The following is a 14,645-nucleotide window of genomic DNA, read 5'->3' on the forward strand; positions in this document are numbered from 1 at the left end:
ACACACCCACTGTGCTTTTCCTGTAATAGCTTTTGCTATGTATGGTATAAAAAAAAAAAAAAAAAAAAAAAAAAAATACCGGTGTAGATATCCGTTTTATCATTTATTCATATTTAGAACCCACTCACACCTGATGTTTTAAAATGTTTTCTTTAGAGGCAATAATGTTGATAAAATTGAAAAGACATCGCCAAGTGGCATCAAATTTATACGCGGTAACAATGTATCATCATAAGGTGCTATTAAAAGCCACGTGTTTAATGGGCCTTTTGCAGATTGATGCCGCCATGTTGACTTTTTGTGCTTTATGACGAGCTTGCTCTGCAGTAGACAAACGAATGCTAGAGAGTAAGCTCTGCATGTAAGAATTCAACATGGCGGCACCTAGCTGCACGTTTCTACCATGCACTGCAATTAATCCCCGAGTGCAATGCTTTCAGCATTGGATTTGTAGAATTTTAATTAAAAAATTAATTGATTAATTCAATTAAAATTTAAGAATTAAAAATAGCATTCATATAATTTAAAATCATCGTTGTTAGTCGAAAGTAATGAAAATAATTCCCCCTCCAGTTGCCATGGTCGCACATTTTCCCTCTATAAACTATTCATCTCGTTTTTTCTCAAAACCATAAGCAGCTTTCAACACTGTGACCTCATCAAAGTGTTTTCCGATGATCATGAGGCCAACCGGAAGTCCACCTGCAAATCCAGCGTTGATGCTGAGTGCCGGGTGGTGAGTTAGGTTGAACTGGCTTGCGTTGTGGAGTACGCTTTTGTTTAAGTTCTCTGAATGCAAACAAAAAGTCTTTGTTAAGATAAAAACATTATATTTTCTTTTCGAGTGCATTAGACCATAGAACGGGATTTAAATAATAGAGATGAGTACTAACATAATACTGATATTAAAATGATATTTAAAAGCCATCAATGTCATCACATGGAAAGTGATTAACTTGGAAAGAGAAAATATCCCGAACAAAGGGATATATGCAATAGCTCACCCACTGTTTTGCAACATTTTGATTTAAAGATTTTAAATTATACTAATGTAAAATGAATATCTTCGTCTACAACTCATTTTACCCTGAATGCTTGCTCCTTTCTTAGGCAGCTCTGATTGTAAGGTGCGCATCGTGGGCATAACGATGACGTCATAGTTGGCGAGGGCGTCGTCATAGGCCTTCCGCAGCAGTCGTGAACAGTTCATGGCTTTAGCATAGTGGATGTGGTTGTACCGTTGTTTGGTGTACTCCCCGAGTAAAGCCATTATCTTGACAGGGTGTGAAACGTCATTGAAATGGGTTCTGATCCCCCGAGCCGTGGCCTGTTGCATGGAAGTTGGGTAGAATCCAGGGAAGCCAAAGGCGGTTCCTGGAAACAGAACGAAATCGGAAAACAGTTAGGGACCCGTTTCACGAAGCAGAAAAATTTAGACCAATTTTCCCATTTTTAGACTACCCTTGATCTACCATTTTTAGAAAACCCTTGATACAGAAAATTGGAATTGTCGAAGGTATGTGCGTAATATTATTCAAAATCTTAATTTAATAACGGCTCTAAGTACACATACAGTACATAGTTGACGCTCAGAACCATTAAGACTGACCTTTAGTGAAAATCTGGTTGATGAAAGTTATCCCCATCCCACGTAACGACCATTATTTAGTATCACACATGTCTTGGTAGTGTACTACCCGTTCCTTATATTTCTTGCCAGTGTTTACGTCCCTTTTCTTAAGTTTCAAAATTTTATAGGCTCCCTTTTTTTCTACCTTACGTATGCTACACCTTTTAATAAAAAAGAGAAAAAACTTACCTCCTGCATTAAGAGCATTTTCACTACATCCCTCAAATAATATTGCAACACCAATCTTTCTTCCTGAAATGAGTTTCACAAACAAATAAAGTTGATAACTAAATTGCATTTGGTCACCGTATATATGACTCTTTCAATTAAGGGTGAGAAATTCGCTGTGAGGCCAATATTTTCGTTCGACAGCGATGGCGACAACACACGCAGTTGTTGGTGGCATGTATAGTCACATAGTTTCTGGTCTCTGCCGATTTCGCTCAACCCACCCCCTTTCATAAAGAGAGTACATCTTACCAGTAATATGCATAGGAATACTGGTTTCTTCCACAGTGGCACCGGCTGCCTCAAAATACTGCTTGGCGGACCGAACTGTGGAAACTATATGATTGTCACATTTATCAAAGCCTTCTTTTACCAAACCCACTTTCATACCCGTCAAGTCGGCAGTCAACTAGGGTAAAGAATAAGATCAAACAAAAAAGTCATGACTCGCTATCGTGAACTTCTTTTGGATACGTTTTATCTGACAACAAAGGCTATTTATTACATATGGAGTGTGAATTTTATCATTATGTTTACCAACGTGAAACTGCGAGAAATGCGTCGGAAATTTCATAAGAATATTGTCTCATAGAGAATGTACCATTTTCAATTTTTTCCAACGGTATGTGGGATATATGTTTTACCAAACCATTTGAGAAGTGCAGGCAATGCCACAACGCGTACCAGTTTTGAATACTCGGGCACCACAATGTTTGGCGGCTGTCTGGGGTCAAGGCCGTCATCGTATCCAGCGATTACCTGAATTGTGGCAAAAGAGAACAGATAGATCACACGTTTAATGAAAGAAATGTATGAAATTATGTAAGATAAATAAAATGATATATTCGTTTCACTTGATTCTACATTTGACAAGATTACTGCTGTAAAAGCATTTGTGTATTAAACAATTATCGTGGGTTTGCTAGGCAATACATGTTACTTTCCTATTTACCTCTAACAGCAAGGCGCAATCTTCCACTGTTCTTGTCATGGGTCCAAGATGGTCCAGGAAGGGCTGTACGGAGGACGCACCGGTGTACGGAACCAACCCCCACGTGGGTTTTAACCCCACAATTCCACACCACGCGGCGGGTATACGTATAGATCCACCTTGGTCGCCACCAAGAGCCATGTCTATCTGACCTCCGGCGACCTTAAAAATAATTTTATGTAATTTCTACCACTATTAAATGATAGGCCTAATAGGGAAACTGACATCAAATATGCGGAGTAATTCTTCGCTCTCTACATTGTGGCCATCTGGTTTGATGACGTCGTTTGGTGCATAGTTTTCTCTATGAAGAGATCAAAAGTATGCACAATTGTCTAAAAAATCTCCATAATTCTCAACTTGGTAATATTCACATTGCTTAGGCCTACCAGAGCTGCGCTTCCAGAACTGGACCCCCCTGCTGACAGTGTGCCATCATATGGATTCAAAATAGGCATTTTGCTGTTGGTGTCACTTCTCGCATCGAAGCATAGGTCTTCAACTGCGGTTTTCCCCAAAACCCGCCCTCCTGAAATGTGCAAAATAAACGTTGTATACTTCCCAACTGGAATCCCTTCATGAGTCAGCAGTCAAATATACATAAGGTCGTATTTTGAGACGTAAATTGTACTGCACAGAACTCAAAACTTATGCTTTTCATTCCTTGCAAATATAAAGTCATGAATTACAGGAACCAATAATATTTATTCATTTCGTAACTGGTGCGGTAGTGGTATAGCAAAGGAAGTCCAGAGTCCATATGATTGATACAGGTTAGGGTAAGCCTTAAGTATGGGTCCAGTATACTAGGCAGTGCCACCTGTAAAAATTAATGTTAAATGCACCACTGTTCTCATATTAGTGGACTACCATCGGCTGCACCATTCCTGTCACGCTTGTCCAGCAAACAGTATGAGCTCACCTGCGTCCAGTATCCTGGTGACCACAGTGGCATCAAACTCTGGCATGTAGCCCTCCAACACCCTGGACCCGTTCATCATAGGTACCCCAGCCACTGCCGTGTTGTCTTTGATACCCAGGGATTTCCCAGCCAATTTCCCAGAGGGGGCACCTTGAATATCCGTACGCCAGTACCTAATAATGTTTTTATCGATACATGCCAAAAATCTGTTAAAAAAAGGTTGCATACAAAAGATGAAAAATATGGCGAATAGTAGACACAAATTTGGTGCATGCAACTGAGAATTAAGTGTAAGAGAAAAAAATGTCGGACAGCCACAAATGATGAAAAATCGCACTCTTTATTTTCAAACAAAACACTTACTCAGAACTCTTCACATGAATATTTACCAGCCGTTAAAAGGGTTGTCTTCTGGCTTAGGACGCCACCCGGGAGTTCGAGGGTACTTAACAGGCAGCGTTGGTTCTGGCAGTTCATCTAGTATACCATAAACCTCTTCCAGCGGGAGCAAACGTTCTGAAGAAAGAATGTCAAATTTTAACATAAAGCGACTATATTTTTTTCCTTTTTTTCAAAAATGCTTATATCACTCTAGAATGAGACGAAAGGCACATAAGGTAGGGCAAGTGGTAAATAAATAAATAGTTAAGTGGCAGTTCTTGCGTGCGTCCATGTAAACAGAAAGAAGGAAAGAAATAGAAAGAGATATAGTGAATGTCTGCGACCGTGCGTGTATGAATTTGTTGGTGTGGTGTACCTCTATATGCAGCGAGTTCTTCGTCCGACAGCTCAAGTCTCAAGTCTCCAGCGATCTTCCTCAGCTGTTCTATGTTGGGCGGGTGGAAGGTCGGAGCCTTGGCATACCCATCGGGGACTAAAATAAGGTTTTAACTGATTAAAGACAATTCATCTGTAAAACATATACCTCTGGTTAGCGTAGTGTTTGTGACGAGTGGTGTGCGTGACTTACAGTAAATGGGAATCACCCAAGATGGCTCTAGTATATTGCAACGTAGCGTAAAATCAAGCCAGTTTGCAAGGTTTTGGAGAAGAGCGCACTGCTGTCAGCAATAACGATGAACTCGGAATGGAAGGGAATAAAAGCTTTTATATTTTATTCACGGGGCTATGTCTGGTTGTTATCTTAGTGTTATCTATAGAATTAGTCTTTTGCACGACAATAAGAATCCACTGCGTTTTCCGTGACACTTTTATGCTGCTTTTTAATACATCATTCGTGGGGCATTGAGTTTCACCTTTAACTTGTCGCTGTAAGGTAAACACACCTCACGCTATTGTTGTGAGGTTTCTATTCTTAAATATACCGGCGTTTCGAAGTATAGCAGGAATATGATTTCTGTGCGTTATGAGATGAAAAGACTCAGACTAGTGCATGCGCAATCATAGGGTGTGTCGAATAAAAGTTATTTGTAGTCATTCTAGGTGGAACTACGGTGGCACTACTAGTGCGCTGGTCAAACTCATTTGCTGTGTTTGTTGTTTGTAAAGGAGCAAAGGATCGGGTTACGCCCACAGTGTGATGTTTTCCTTAACGACGGATGTCTGAAATAGCGGGCTCAGTCTGGGTTCAGCCTCACACATATGCGTGAAATGTACAGTCTGCTTCTATTACAACTAGCTGTGGACATCCGTAAAGACCGATAATTTTTAGTTCTAAAATGACCATACCACTCAGGAGGCTTTCGGTGAAGAGTACGTTAAGTGCGTGGGTGTTTGTAATACACCGCGTCAATTTGGCCCAATTTGACGCCCGGCAGTGTTGTAAAACGCACATAAGACATGTAGCTGTCAACAAGCAGAAAACCAATAAACTCTCACCTCCAAAAACATGCTTTCTTCTCGGCCATTTTATATGCCAAGTCCAAAATGGTGTCAGGCTCTAGGCTCTAGGGTCAGCTGAACACGTTGGGTGATATACTCTACAACGTGCCGGGTCAACAACGTAGGCGCATTACGAAGGCCACAGTGCAATCATGTGCGCTTTTCGCTAACGTGTAGAGGAAAGTGTCACGAATTAACCAGCGACATGTACATGTACGGTAACAAAGAAGAGCAAAGGGGAAAAAATGAAGAAGCGAAACGAGAAAATCACCTTACCATAAATCCTTACGTTTCAACTTTTATCTTACAGAGCTGTTTATTCTAGATAAGTTCGACAAATATCAGCTTTCTTTGTTTATCTACTGACCACCCAAAGCACAATTTAGCATTGTGTGCGCATGCGTCAGGGTTACAAGGTTGGAAATACATGTATTGCTACCACGGTTCAACGTGAGCAACCAACGATTACACTCTGTAACGATGAGCGTTGTCTATTTCATCTTTAAAGTGAAAAGAAGAAGTCTTTTCTTCACTGCTGAAATGTAATTTAAGTATTTTCTGCAACATTCCTGATATCGAGTATTTAGCAATTATAGACAGCAATACTGAAAATAATCCACGCAGATGACAGATGTGATAACCGCACTTAATTCCCAACCAAAAGTGCGTTTTACAATTTTACCCGCTGCTAGTGAGAATGCAGACCTCTGGCAAGACAATTCAATATCATGAATCATAAATCATTCATTAATTAGCCGAATAATTAATTAATGTGCTCAATTCGCATTATCAGTAATTACTCATTAATAAAACGGCCAATTAACTAAATTGCTATCACTATTAGGCTTCGTTCACATGGAATGTCTATTTTCTAAAAATCTATTTTCTATTCGCGCTATCTTATGATCACAGTCTGTGCCCTGAATATCCCGCCGCGTAATTACTGGCAGCGCAAGCCAGTTACTTATAGTAACTTACAGTAACTGGCTCGCGCTGCCAGTAATTACGCCGCGGGATATTCAGGGCACAGACCGTGATCATAAGACATACCGCAAATAGAAAATAGATTTTTAGAAAATAGACATTCCATGTGAACGAAGCCTTAATTTATTAACTAACAAATTAATTAGCTCACAACTTAATTACCACCCAAATATAGACCATTTTCGGACACATCCTGAAAATTTAAACACTGAATCTAGAGACTTCAATTAAAATGGCTGGCATATGTGTTTAGACATTTATATTGTTTCCGAAAAATAAAAACAAAACGTTAAAGCGATAACAACCGTTCTATTCGTAAGATATCAATATTTCACAACAAATACATTGTAAATAACTCATAGAAATACAATAAATTCTATTTTGCCCCAAAACGGGAGTTAACATAATTATTTTGAAATTTGTACTTGCCATCACATCACGTGACCTCCATAGATAGCTACACTCTGTAACAATCTATTAAGAGATTTTTTTGCATGTGTAATGTTAGTAAATGACAGCCACGAGTGAATAAGGAGCGGGGAGTGTTATGTAGAATAATTTGAGTTGATTGTCATGCTCTTATGGCATTTACAGTGTATACAACTACGCGTGATATGAACAGAGAGAAGGCCGCTATTTAAGATTGCATGAGGTAGAATAGAAATGAAGAAAGTGACGTGGGCAACAACTGGAAAGTAGTTAAATAAATAAGAAGAAAGATTATAACTGAGTTGTATTTGCTACCTCGCGTAACACCAGTAATAAAGACAACAACTTCGTCACACATGCACTTCGTTCATGGAAATGGTCGATTGCTTATGAAAATCGTCGTTGAGAAACTGAAGTGATAATAATGATTCCCCTGTCAATGGCCTTGATGACATATTAACCCTCTAAAAACTATTCATCTCGTTTTTTCTCAAAACCGTAACCAGCTTTCAACACTGTGACCTCATCAAAGCGTTTTCCGACGATCATGAGGCCAACCGGAAGTCCACCTGCAAATCCAGCGTTGATGCTGAGTGCCGGGTGGTGAGTTAGGTTGAACTGAGCTGCGTTGTTGAGCATTCCAAAGATTTTGTCCAAGTTCTCTGAAAGCAAACCAAGCGTCTGCGTGAATACACAAACGTCAATGAACTATTCTTCTGGGGTTTGAGTTATATCATAAAACGAAATGAAAATAATGTGAGTAAAAGTATATTTATGAGTATTTATGAGTGAAGAGCCTTTACGTTTTAAAACGATCAGTACAAATACAGCATATTTGCTCTTTCGATACCTGTTCGATATGCACAAACTGTGATCACGAAAGGTTGTGTTATACTTTTACAACATTTAAATTTTTTAATTGACAAGTAAATTATAATGTGTAAAATGAATTTATTCATTTACAACTCTTTTCATTTTTCATACCCTGTATACTTGCTCCCCGTTTTGGCAACTCTGCCTGCAAAGTGCGCATCGTGGGCATGACGAGTACGTCATAGTTGGCGAGAGCGTCGTCATAGGCCTTCCGCAGCAGTCGTGTACAGTTCATGGCTTTAGCATAGTGGATGTGGTTGTAGCGTTGTTTAGTATATTCCGCGAGTAAGGAGAATATCTTGACAGTGTGCGAAATGTCGTTGAAATGGGTTCTTATCCCTCGAGCCGTGGCCTGTTGCATGGAAGTTGGGTAGAATCCAGGGAATCCGAAGGCGGTACCTGGAACCAGAACGAAATCAGTAAGCAGTTTGGAGAATTTTTCACAAAAGTCCTTCATTCGTGATTGGTTCTTGATAATGAGCGTCTTTCTAGTCTAGCAGGTTGATGAGAGACTCACTAGTCCACCACTTCCCAGCAGGCAATAGGCGTTAAACAAACGTTGAAACAACGTCAGCTACCAACGTTCATTATATTACCCGTTCTTTACTACCGCCGTTTATGCATAATGTTATCAACAGGGTTCTTGTCATCCTATATCTTCATATCTTTAGATAGTCTTTGCTTTTATCTCATGTGCATGTGATATCACATGAAATAAGGAAATAAAGGTATAACTTACCTCCCGCGTTAAGGGAATTTTCGCAGCTGCCTTCATATAATATTGGCACTGCGATCTTTCCTCCTGAAAAGCAAACAACTTTTAAATGAGTTTCCAGGTATTGAAATATTTGGACAAAAGTCAAGTTTTTTCCTTCAAATTCATTTGTCAATAAAACAGCGCTCCCGATGGAGCCAGGTCTTTCCCGCTCTATCACTAGAATACACCTTACCAGTAATATGCATTGGGATACTTATTTCTTCCACAGTGGCACCGGCTGCCTCAAAATACTGCATGGCGGACCGAACTGTGGACTCCATGTCGCTGTTACATTGAGCAAAGCCTTCTTTCAGCAAACCCACTTTCATGCCAGTCAAATCAGCAGTCAACTAGCAGATGAGAAGGATCAAATAAACACATGTAAATTATGTCTAGTTATCGTGGATTTATTTCGGATACAAGTTTCATTTACTTGTACTTACTCCAGTATCACCCGCCTTGAAAAGAACTAGGTCTATCTCTAAATTAATTTTTATATTAACCAATGACAGTTCAAAATGCAATTTTTGTACATTGAGAGAAACTGTGGCTAAAGTATTTGATCCCATTTTTGTCTCAAAACTTATTTCTTTTTTGTTCAGTAAACAGCATATTTGACTTGCCTTTATAAAAAAAATTAGAAATACAACATGGCATAACCAACTGATGCCTCCTTAAAGGAAGTAACTCTTACCAGTTTTGAATACTCGGGCACCACGATGTTTGGCGGCTGTCTGGGGTCAAGGTCGTCATCATATCCAGCAATCACCTGGATTGGTTGAAATGATAATGGAAAAATGTATGAAATATTAAATTATATTCACAGAATACAACAAATTTGAATACTGAATATATCAATGTCTGATCCCACTCGCCAAAGAGATTCAGATTCGCGCCATAAAATACTGGTAGTCTGTCACGAATTTTTTATATTGCTGGTATTTTAATTTTGTATTTATTTTGAAAGCGCCTGACATCAGATGGTAAATGAACTCTATGTACATGTATGATCCCGCTATCACATGTCTTCGGTGGACCAGACAATTCATGGTTCTTTCGTATTTACCTCTAGCAGCAGGGCGCTATCTTCCACCGTTCTTGTCATGGGTCCAAGATGGTCCAAGAAGGGCTGAACGGTGGACGCACCGGTGTACGGAACCAACCCCCACGTAGGTTTTAACCCCACAATACCACACCACGCGGCGGGTATACGTATAGATCCTCCTTGGTCGCCACCAAGAGCCATGTCAATCTGTCCTCCGGCGACCTTAAAAAAGACTTTTTTATGTAATGCCAACTAAGACAAAATTTACGGGAATTTACTCTATAATTTACGAAATTTAACCATACTTTTGTACATATCTTAGATATAATTGCAAATTGTGCGCCTAAATAAAATGACAGACGTGTTATTATGCCAAAATGCACTCGTTGCGACCAATGTAATATGTTCATGACGATTAAATCGCTCTGCTTACCAGAGCTGCACTTCCGGAACTAGACCCACCAGTTGTACGTGTTGTATCATACGGGTTCAAAACCGGCATCTTGCTGTTAGTGGCACCGGAGCCCTTGAAGCATAGGTCTTCAACTGCGGTTTTTCCAAGAATCCGCCCTCCTGAAGAAGGAAAAAAATTGCAATTGTTTTCGATTCAAGTGGCATAATTGTAAAAATATTCGAATTGTTAAATTGATGTTTAAAGTGGGTTGAGTTCCAGAAGTTCACATTACCTTCTTTAGAAATATATGAAATGCATTGAATTTGAATTTTGCCGAAAAAACAGCCCCTTTGGATTTCTTGACCTTATCCCCCTGTTCCTATTTTACATGCCACATTATTGTAAAGAAAAAAGGACTACGATTCCTTGTGGACCAATATTCCTCTCATACCGGTTCCAGTAAATCTTAAACACTCACCTGCGTCCAGTATCCTGGTGACCACAGTGGCATCAAACTCTGGCATGTAGCCCTCCAACACCCTGGACCCGTTCATCATAGGTACCCCAGCCACCGCCGTGTTGTCTTTGATACCCAGGGTTTTCCCAGCCAACTTCCCAGAGGGGGCACCTTGAATATCCGTACGCCAGTACCTAATAATGTATTATTCGATGCACACAAAAATATTGATTAAAAGCTGAATATCAAAGATTTAAAACAAGGAGAATCGAGGATTTTTTTCATAGATGGGTCTAAAGCAATCTTATATATGTACTTTAAAATGAAGTGTAAGCAGGAAAAAGCGGAAAGATATTCAAGAATTGTACCCCTTCCGCTTTCATGTACGTATACATCCAAATAAACTCTTAGTAAACATTAAAAACGGTGGGATGTATATAAAGTAAACACTTACCAGCCATTAAAAGGGTTGTCTTTTGGCTTAGGACGCCATCCGGGTGTTCGAGGGTACTTAACAGGCAAATTGGGTTCTGACAGTTCATCCAGTATACCGTAATCCTCTTCTAGCCCTAGCAAGCGTTCTGAACGAGAAGTGTCATTTTGCATCATAGGTGACAATAAGATGTCTTGCATAAACGCTAATATCACTTTAAATGCATGAAAGAAAGAAAGCTAGAAAGGAATAGACAGTGAGCGCTTGCATGCGTTCGTGTGTGGATGTGTGTTGGGCTTATGCTGTACATGTACCTCTATATGCAGTGAGTTCTTCTTCCGACAGTTCAAGTCCCAAGTCCTCAGCGATCTTTCTCAGCTGTTCTTTGTTGGGCGGGTGGAAAGCCGGGGCCTTGGCACACCCTTCGGGGACTGAAATAAGTTTTTTTAATAGTTAAGACTTTATATTTGTAATATATACATCACTAGGCATCAAGGTCTGTGTAATACACGTGAGTACGTAATATAAAGAGGTTGGTCTAATGTGAGCAGGTGAAACTTGTTAAGATCCTTATATGATTACAGAAATTAAGGGCGTATCATAAGAAGTAAAGAAACCCAACCATGCAAATTGCAATAGGAAACAAAGTACTTAACGGAAGACATTAACTTTCATAACATGTCTGACAAATGCTAATGGTAGTTAACAAAACATGACCACCGGCATTTTTCACTTTTGTTTAACGTCTTCGTAACATTCCATACACAACACAACAGGCAACTTACTTATTGTTCGACTGTGAAAAAGTGTAATTTTTCCGCTTTTTTAAAAGCAACGAAGACCAACTTCTTATCGTTCAAATACGAAATAGTTCTACTTTGAAGAAAACTCTGATTTTAACGGGGAAAGTAATAATTTCTGACTTTATGCAATCATTTAGTCTGACAGAGTCGATCTGAATCATACCAGTCCCCACATTTACTAACTCCAACACAATAACGATAACTTGGTTGCGTTAAAATTCACGGTTAAGTCTATGCTGGCTTGGTCTATATTTTCAAGGTACAAATGATTCTGTTTCACGAGATCTGTTTTAATAAACAAAAGAAAATTAATGTGGCGTCGTGCACTTGATGACTCTACAACCATTATATAAATCTTACGTGATCATAAGTAGGTTACACAAATATTATACTGTATGTACACACCATTGTATTGTCATATAACTCTGTATACAATTGTTTTGCGTTCTCACTGGTGTGTTGAATCGAGCTAAAAATGATCTTTTTTTTTTACGATTTTATCGTTTTATAACATTACATACAAAACGAATCTTTGATAATGAAACACGTAGCTAAAAAATGCAGTCCGGGTTGGCACGTTCTGACAGTCTAAGCATTGTTTGTGCATTACAGAACAATCATTCATCCTATGAAAGATTCCTGTTACCTTTCATCATTTTTGAACATAAGAGAACCAGTTTCATTCCAGGCGATGAAAAATAATATTTTTTAAAGACATTATAAAACGGATTCCGGCTTGCCACATCAGAAGTCACTTCAAAACTTCTTAGAAGGCTATTTATAGCGCGTCAAGAAGTACTAAAATTTTCTTAAATACCTCTCATAAATACCTTTTCCTTTATAACCATCTTCACACCGAACATACAGGTTATATTTTGATAACCTTTCACATAATAAAAGGGGTGATGTGATATGTTATATATCGAAAAAATTATCGAGACAATCAAGTATCTGTAATTTTAAAAAATTGTATACAAATGCTTTAGCTATTTCACACCGCCAGAAAAGTAGAGATTTATTTGCATAAAGCATTATGAGGAATAAAAAAGCAGATGCACCAAATATAGCGACATGCTACAATGCTGTGCATATTGTTCCATTAGCGCAACTACCGCAATGACAAGAAGATTTCTCGTTCGTGCCCATGGATGGGTTTAAAAACTTGACCATTAAATGGGTGCGCGTGGCACAGGATGGAAAGCTGGGAATGCCAGCTTCATTCACAAGTTGTCACTTTTAATGTCTGCATGTGACCGTAGCTGCTGCAACTCACACTGTTTTTCTTGCAAAGTTTAAAACTATATAAAATAGCCGTTACGAAAATATAGGACTCTGAAATCTTTTCTTTTATTTACATTTTGATTGAAGGGGGCATGAAGGAAAGCGAAGTGCGTATGAGCGTATAAAAAAAGTAAAACTTTGATTGTTACAAAATAAGTGCATACTGAAGCATAATGGGGCATGAACAACTACAACCTGAACTAGCAGACTTTCAGGGTGGCAAATTGGGTTTGGTTACTAGAATTTGAGATAAATTATCATATTTGTAAACAGATCATTAATTATTTACTGATTCTTAGATATGTTGTTGCAACTACCAAAAACAACCCTTTCGTTAAAAGAGCAATCGCTTGTCACATAAACCACTCATGCATTTCAACTTATTATCAAATGTCTCATCCGTTGACAAAATACATTTACACCAAGCAAGTGATAATGATAGATTAATGCAATATTATAGTATCGCCTTCGTATTCAGTCTGCAAGAAAGGCGGTGTACCGTAAAAGAGTCCTCCATGATAGAGTCCGCTTCCCATTTATTTGTACGGATTAGCCCCGCCCTAAATTTTGACCCACTTGGGTCAGGCTAACCCTAGCCATCATACACGGACCCCCAGTTTCGTTACACCGGTTTGTTTGACAGTTCTCCGTAAATAAACACAGTTATTACATAACCCTACCTGCATTGTCTATACTACTGCTGGTCACAGACACTCACAGTGGTCAGTCTAGTGACTTCGGCCTGCCCCAATAAAGTCCACGGATTGTACAACTAGGACCCCGTAACTCGAAAGCATAGCGCATTACCACCTAGCGCAAGAGTCTCAATTCCATAACTCGCCCCATATAATACACTGTAGCCTCTATGTGATATCGCTATTCGGAATGCGCGATGCTTTCGAGTTACGGGGCCCTGGTATGCTAATCACTCCCCCCCCCCAATGCCATTCTACTATGAATTCCGTTTTCAAATTAAAACCACACTTACATTTTGAAAGTGAGAGATGCCCAGTAGCAGCATATGAATATCACAAATAGAAGCCAGATCACTGATCACAATTAAACAGCGAAAAATAATGAACACTTTTCTATGTATGTCTTCATAAAAAGTTTTTTTCACTCATTATCAGAACAACACCAATATATGCATATCCTCACCTCCAAAACATGTTTCCTTCTCGGCCATTTTGTATACTATATCCACTGTCTGTCGCGTATCAGGAAAATATTTGTCCATTGTCCAGGCGAGGTTATGTAATACCACTTACTGGTTCATTGGTTTATCGCAGGGTCGTGGGTCGACTGGACAATATACACTTAACGGACCCTCCCCCCCTCCCCCAGGCATTTAATCAACTTAAGCTTAAACAGCAAAACGGTAAGAGGCAAAATGGCAAAAGCGAAAAAAAAAATGACTACCCTCTACTATTCCAAGAACGCGTAGATTATTTTTCGCGATATTCAAAAATATTTCTCTGGCTTTGCTCTGCACTGTAATGGAATGTAATGGAATGTGAAGTCTACATGCAATGACAATGTTGGTCACAATTACGTAACCACTTCGGGCACTGCCCCC

The 14,645-nt window shown here is 39.2% G+C and overlaps 2 protein-coding genes across 4 annotated transcripts; both read right to left on the minus strand.

Annotated features, from left to right (window-relative positions):
* Positions 1-73: 73 nt before the first annotated feature.
* Positions 74-4,657, minus strand: LOC106162363 (uncharacterized). Of its 3 annotated transcripts, XM_087014441.1 has the most exons (10): positions 4,529-4,657; positions 4,161-4,287; positions 3,772-3,944; positions 3,239-3,378; positions 2,811-3,011; positions 2,543-2,617; positions 2,111-2,267; positions 1,820-1,882; positions 1,087-1,374; positions 74-789 (listed from the first exon to the last, which is right to left on the minus strand). In XM_087014441.1, exons 3-10 carry the CDS (start codon positions 3,848-3,850, stop codon positions 605-607), a joined length of 1,188 nt encoding a protein of 395 aa, XP_086870567.1. In that variant the 5' UTR covers positions 3,851-3,944; positions 4,161-4,287; positions 4,529-4,657; the 3' UTR covers positions 74-604. The 3 variants fall into 3 exon arrangements, with proteins under 3 accessions (XP_086870567.1, XP_086870566.1, XP_013395093.2); XM_087014440.1 differs by lacking the exon at positions 4,529-4,657 and having other exon boundaries at positions 4,135-4,283; XM_013539639.2 differs by lacking the exons at positions 4,161-4,287; positions 4,529-4,657 and having other exon boundaries at positions 3,772-4,126.
* Positions 4,658-6,625: 1,968 nt separating this feature from the next.
* Positions 6,626-14,549, minus strand: LOC106162362 (uncharacterized). The gene is made up of 11 exons (XM_087014431.1): positions 14,228-14,549; positions 11,300-11,416; positions 11,007-11,133; positions 10,574-10,746; positions 10,135-10,274; positions 9,723-9,923; positions 9,351-9,425; positions 8,850-9,006; positions 8,639-8,701; positions 8,011-8,298; positions 6,626-7,688 (listed from the first exon to the last, which is right to left on the minus strand). Exons 1-11 carry the CDS (start codon positions 14,304-14,306, stop codon positions 7,498-7,500), a joined length of 1,611 nt encoding a protein of 536 aa, XP_086870557.1. The 5' UTR covers positions 14,307-14,549; the 3' UTR covers positions 6,626-7,497.
* Between the last annotated feature and the right edge of the window lie 96 nt (positions 14,550-14,645).

This window comes from Lingula anatina, chromosome 6, assembly GCF_051362555.1.
Source record: "Lingula anatina isolate TDL-2025a chromosome 6, LinAna3.0, whole genome shotgun sequence".
NCBI lineage: Eukaryota > Metazoa > Brachiopoda > Lingulata > Lingulida > Lingulidae > Lingula > Lingula anatina.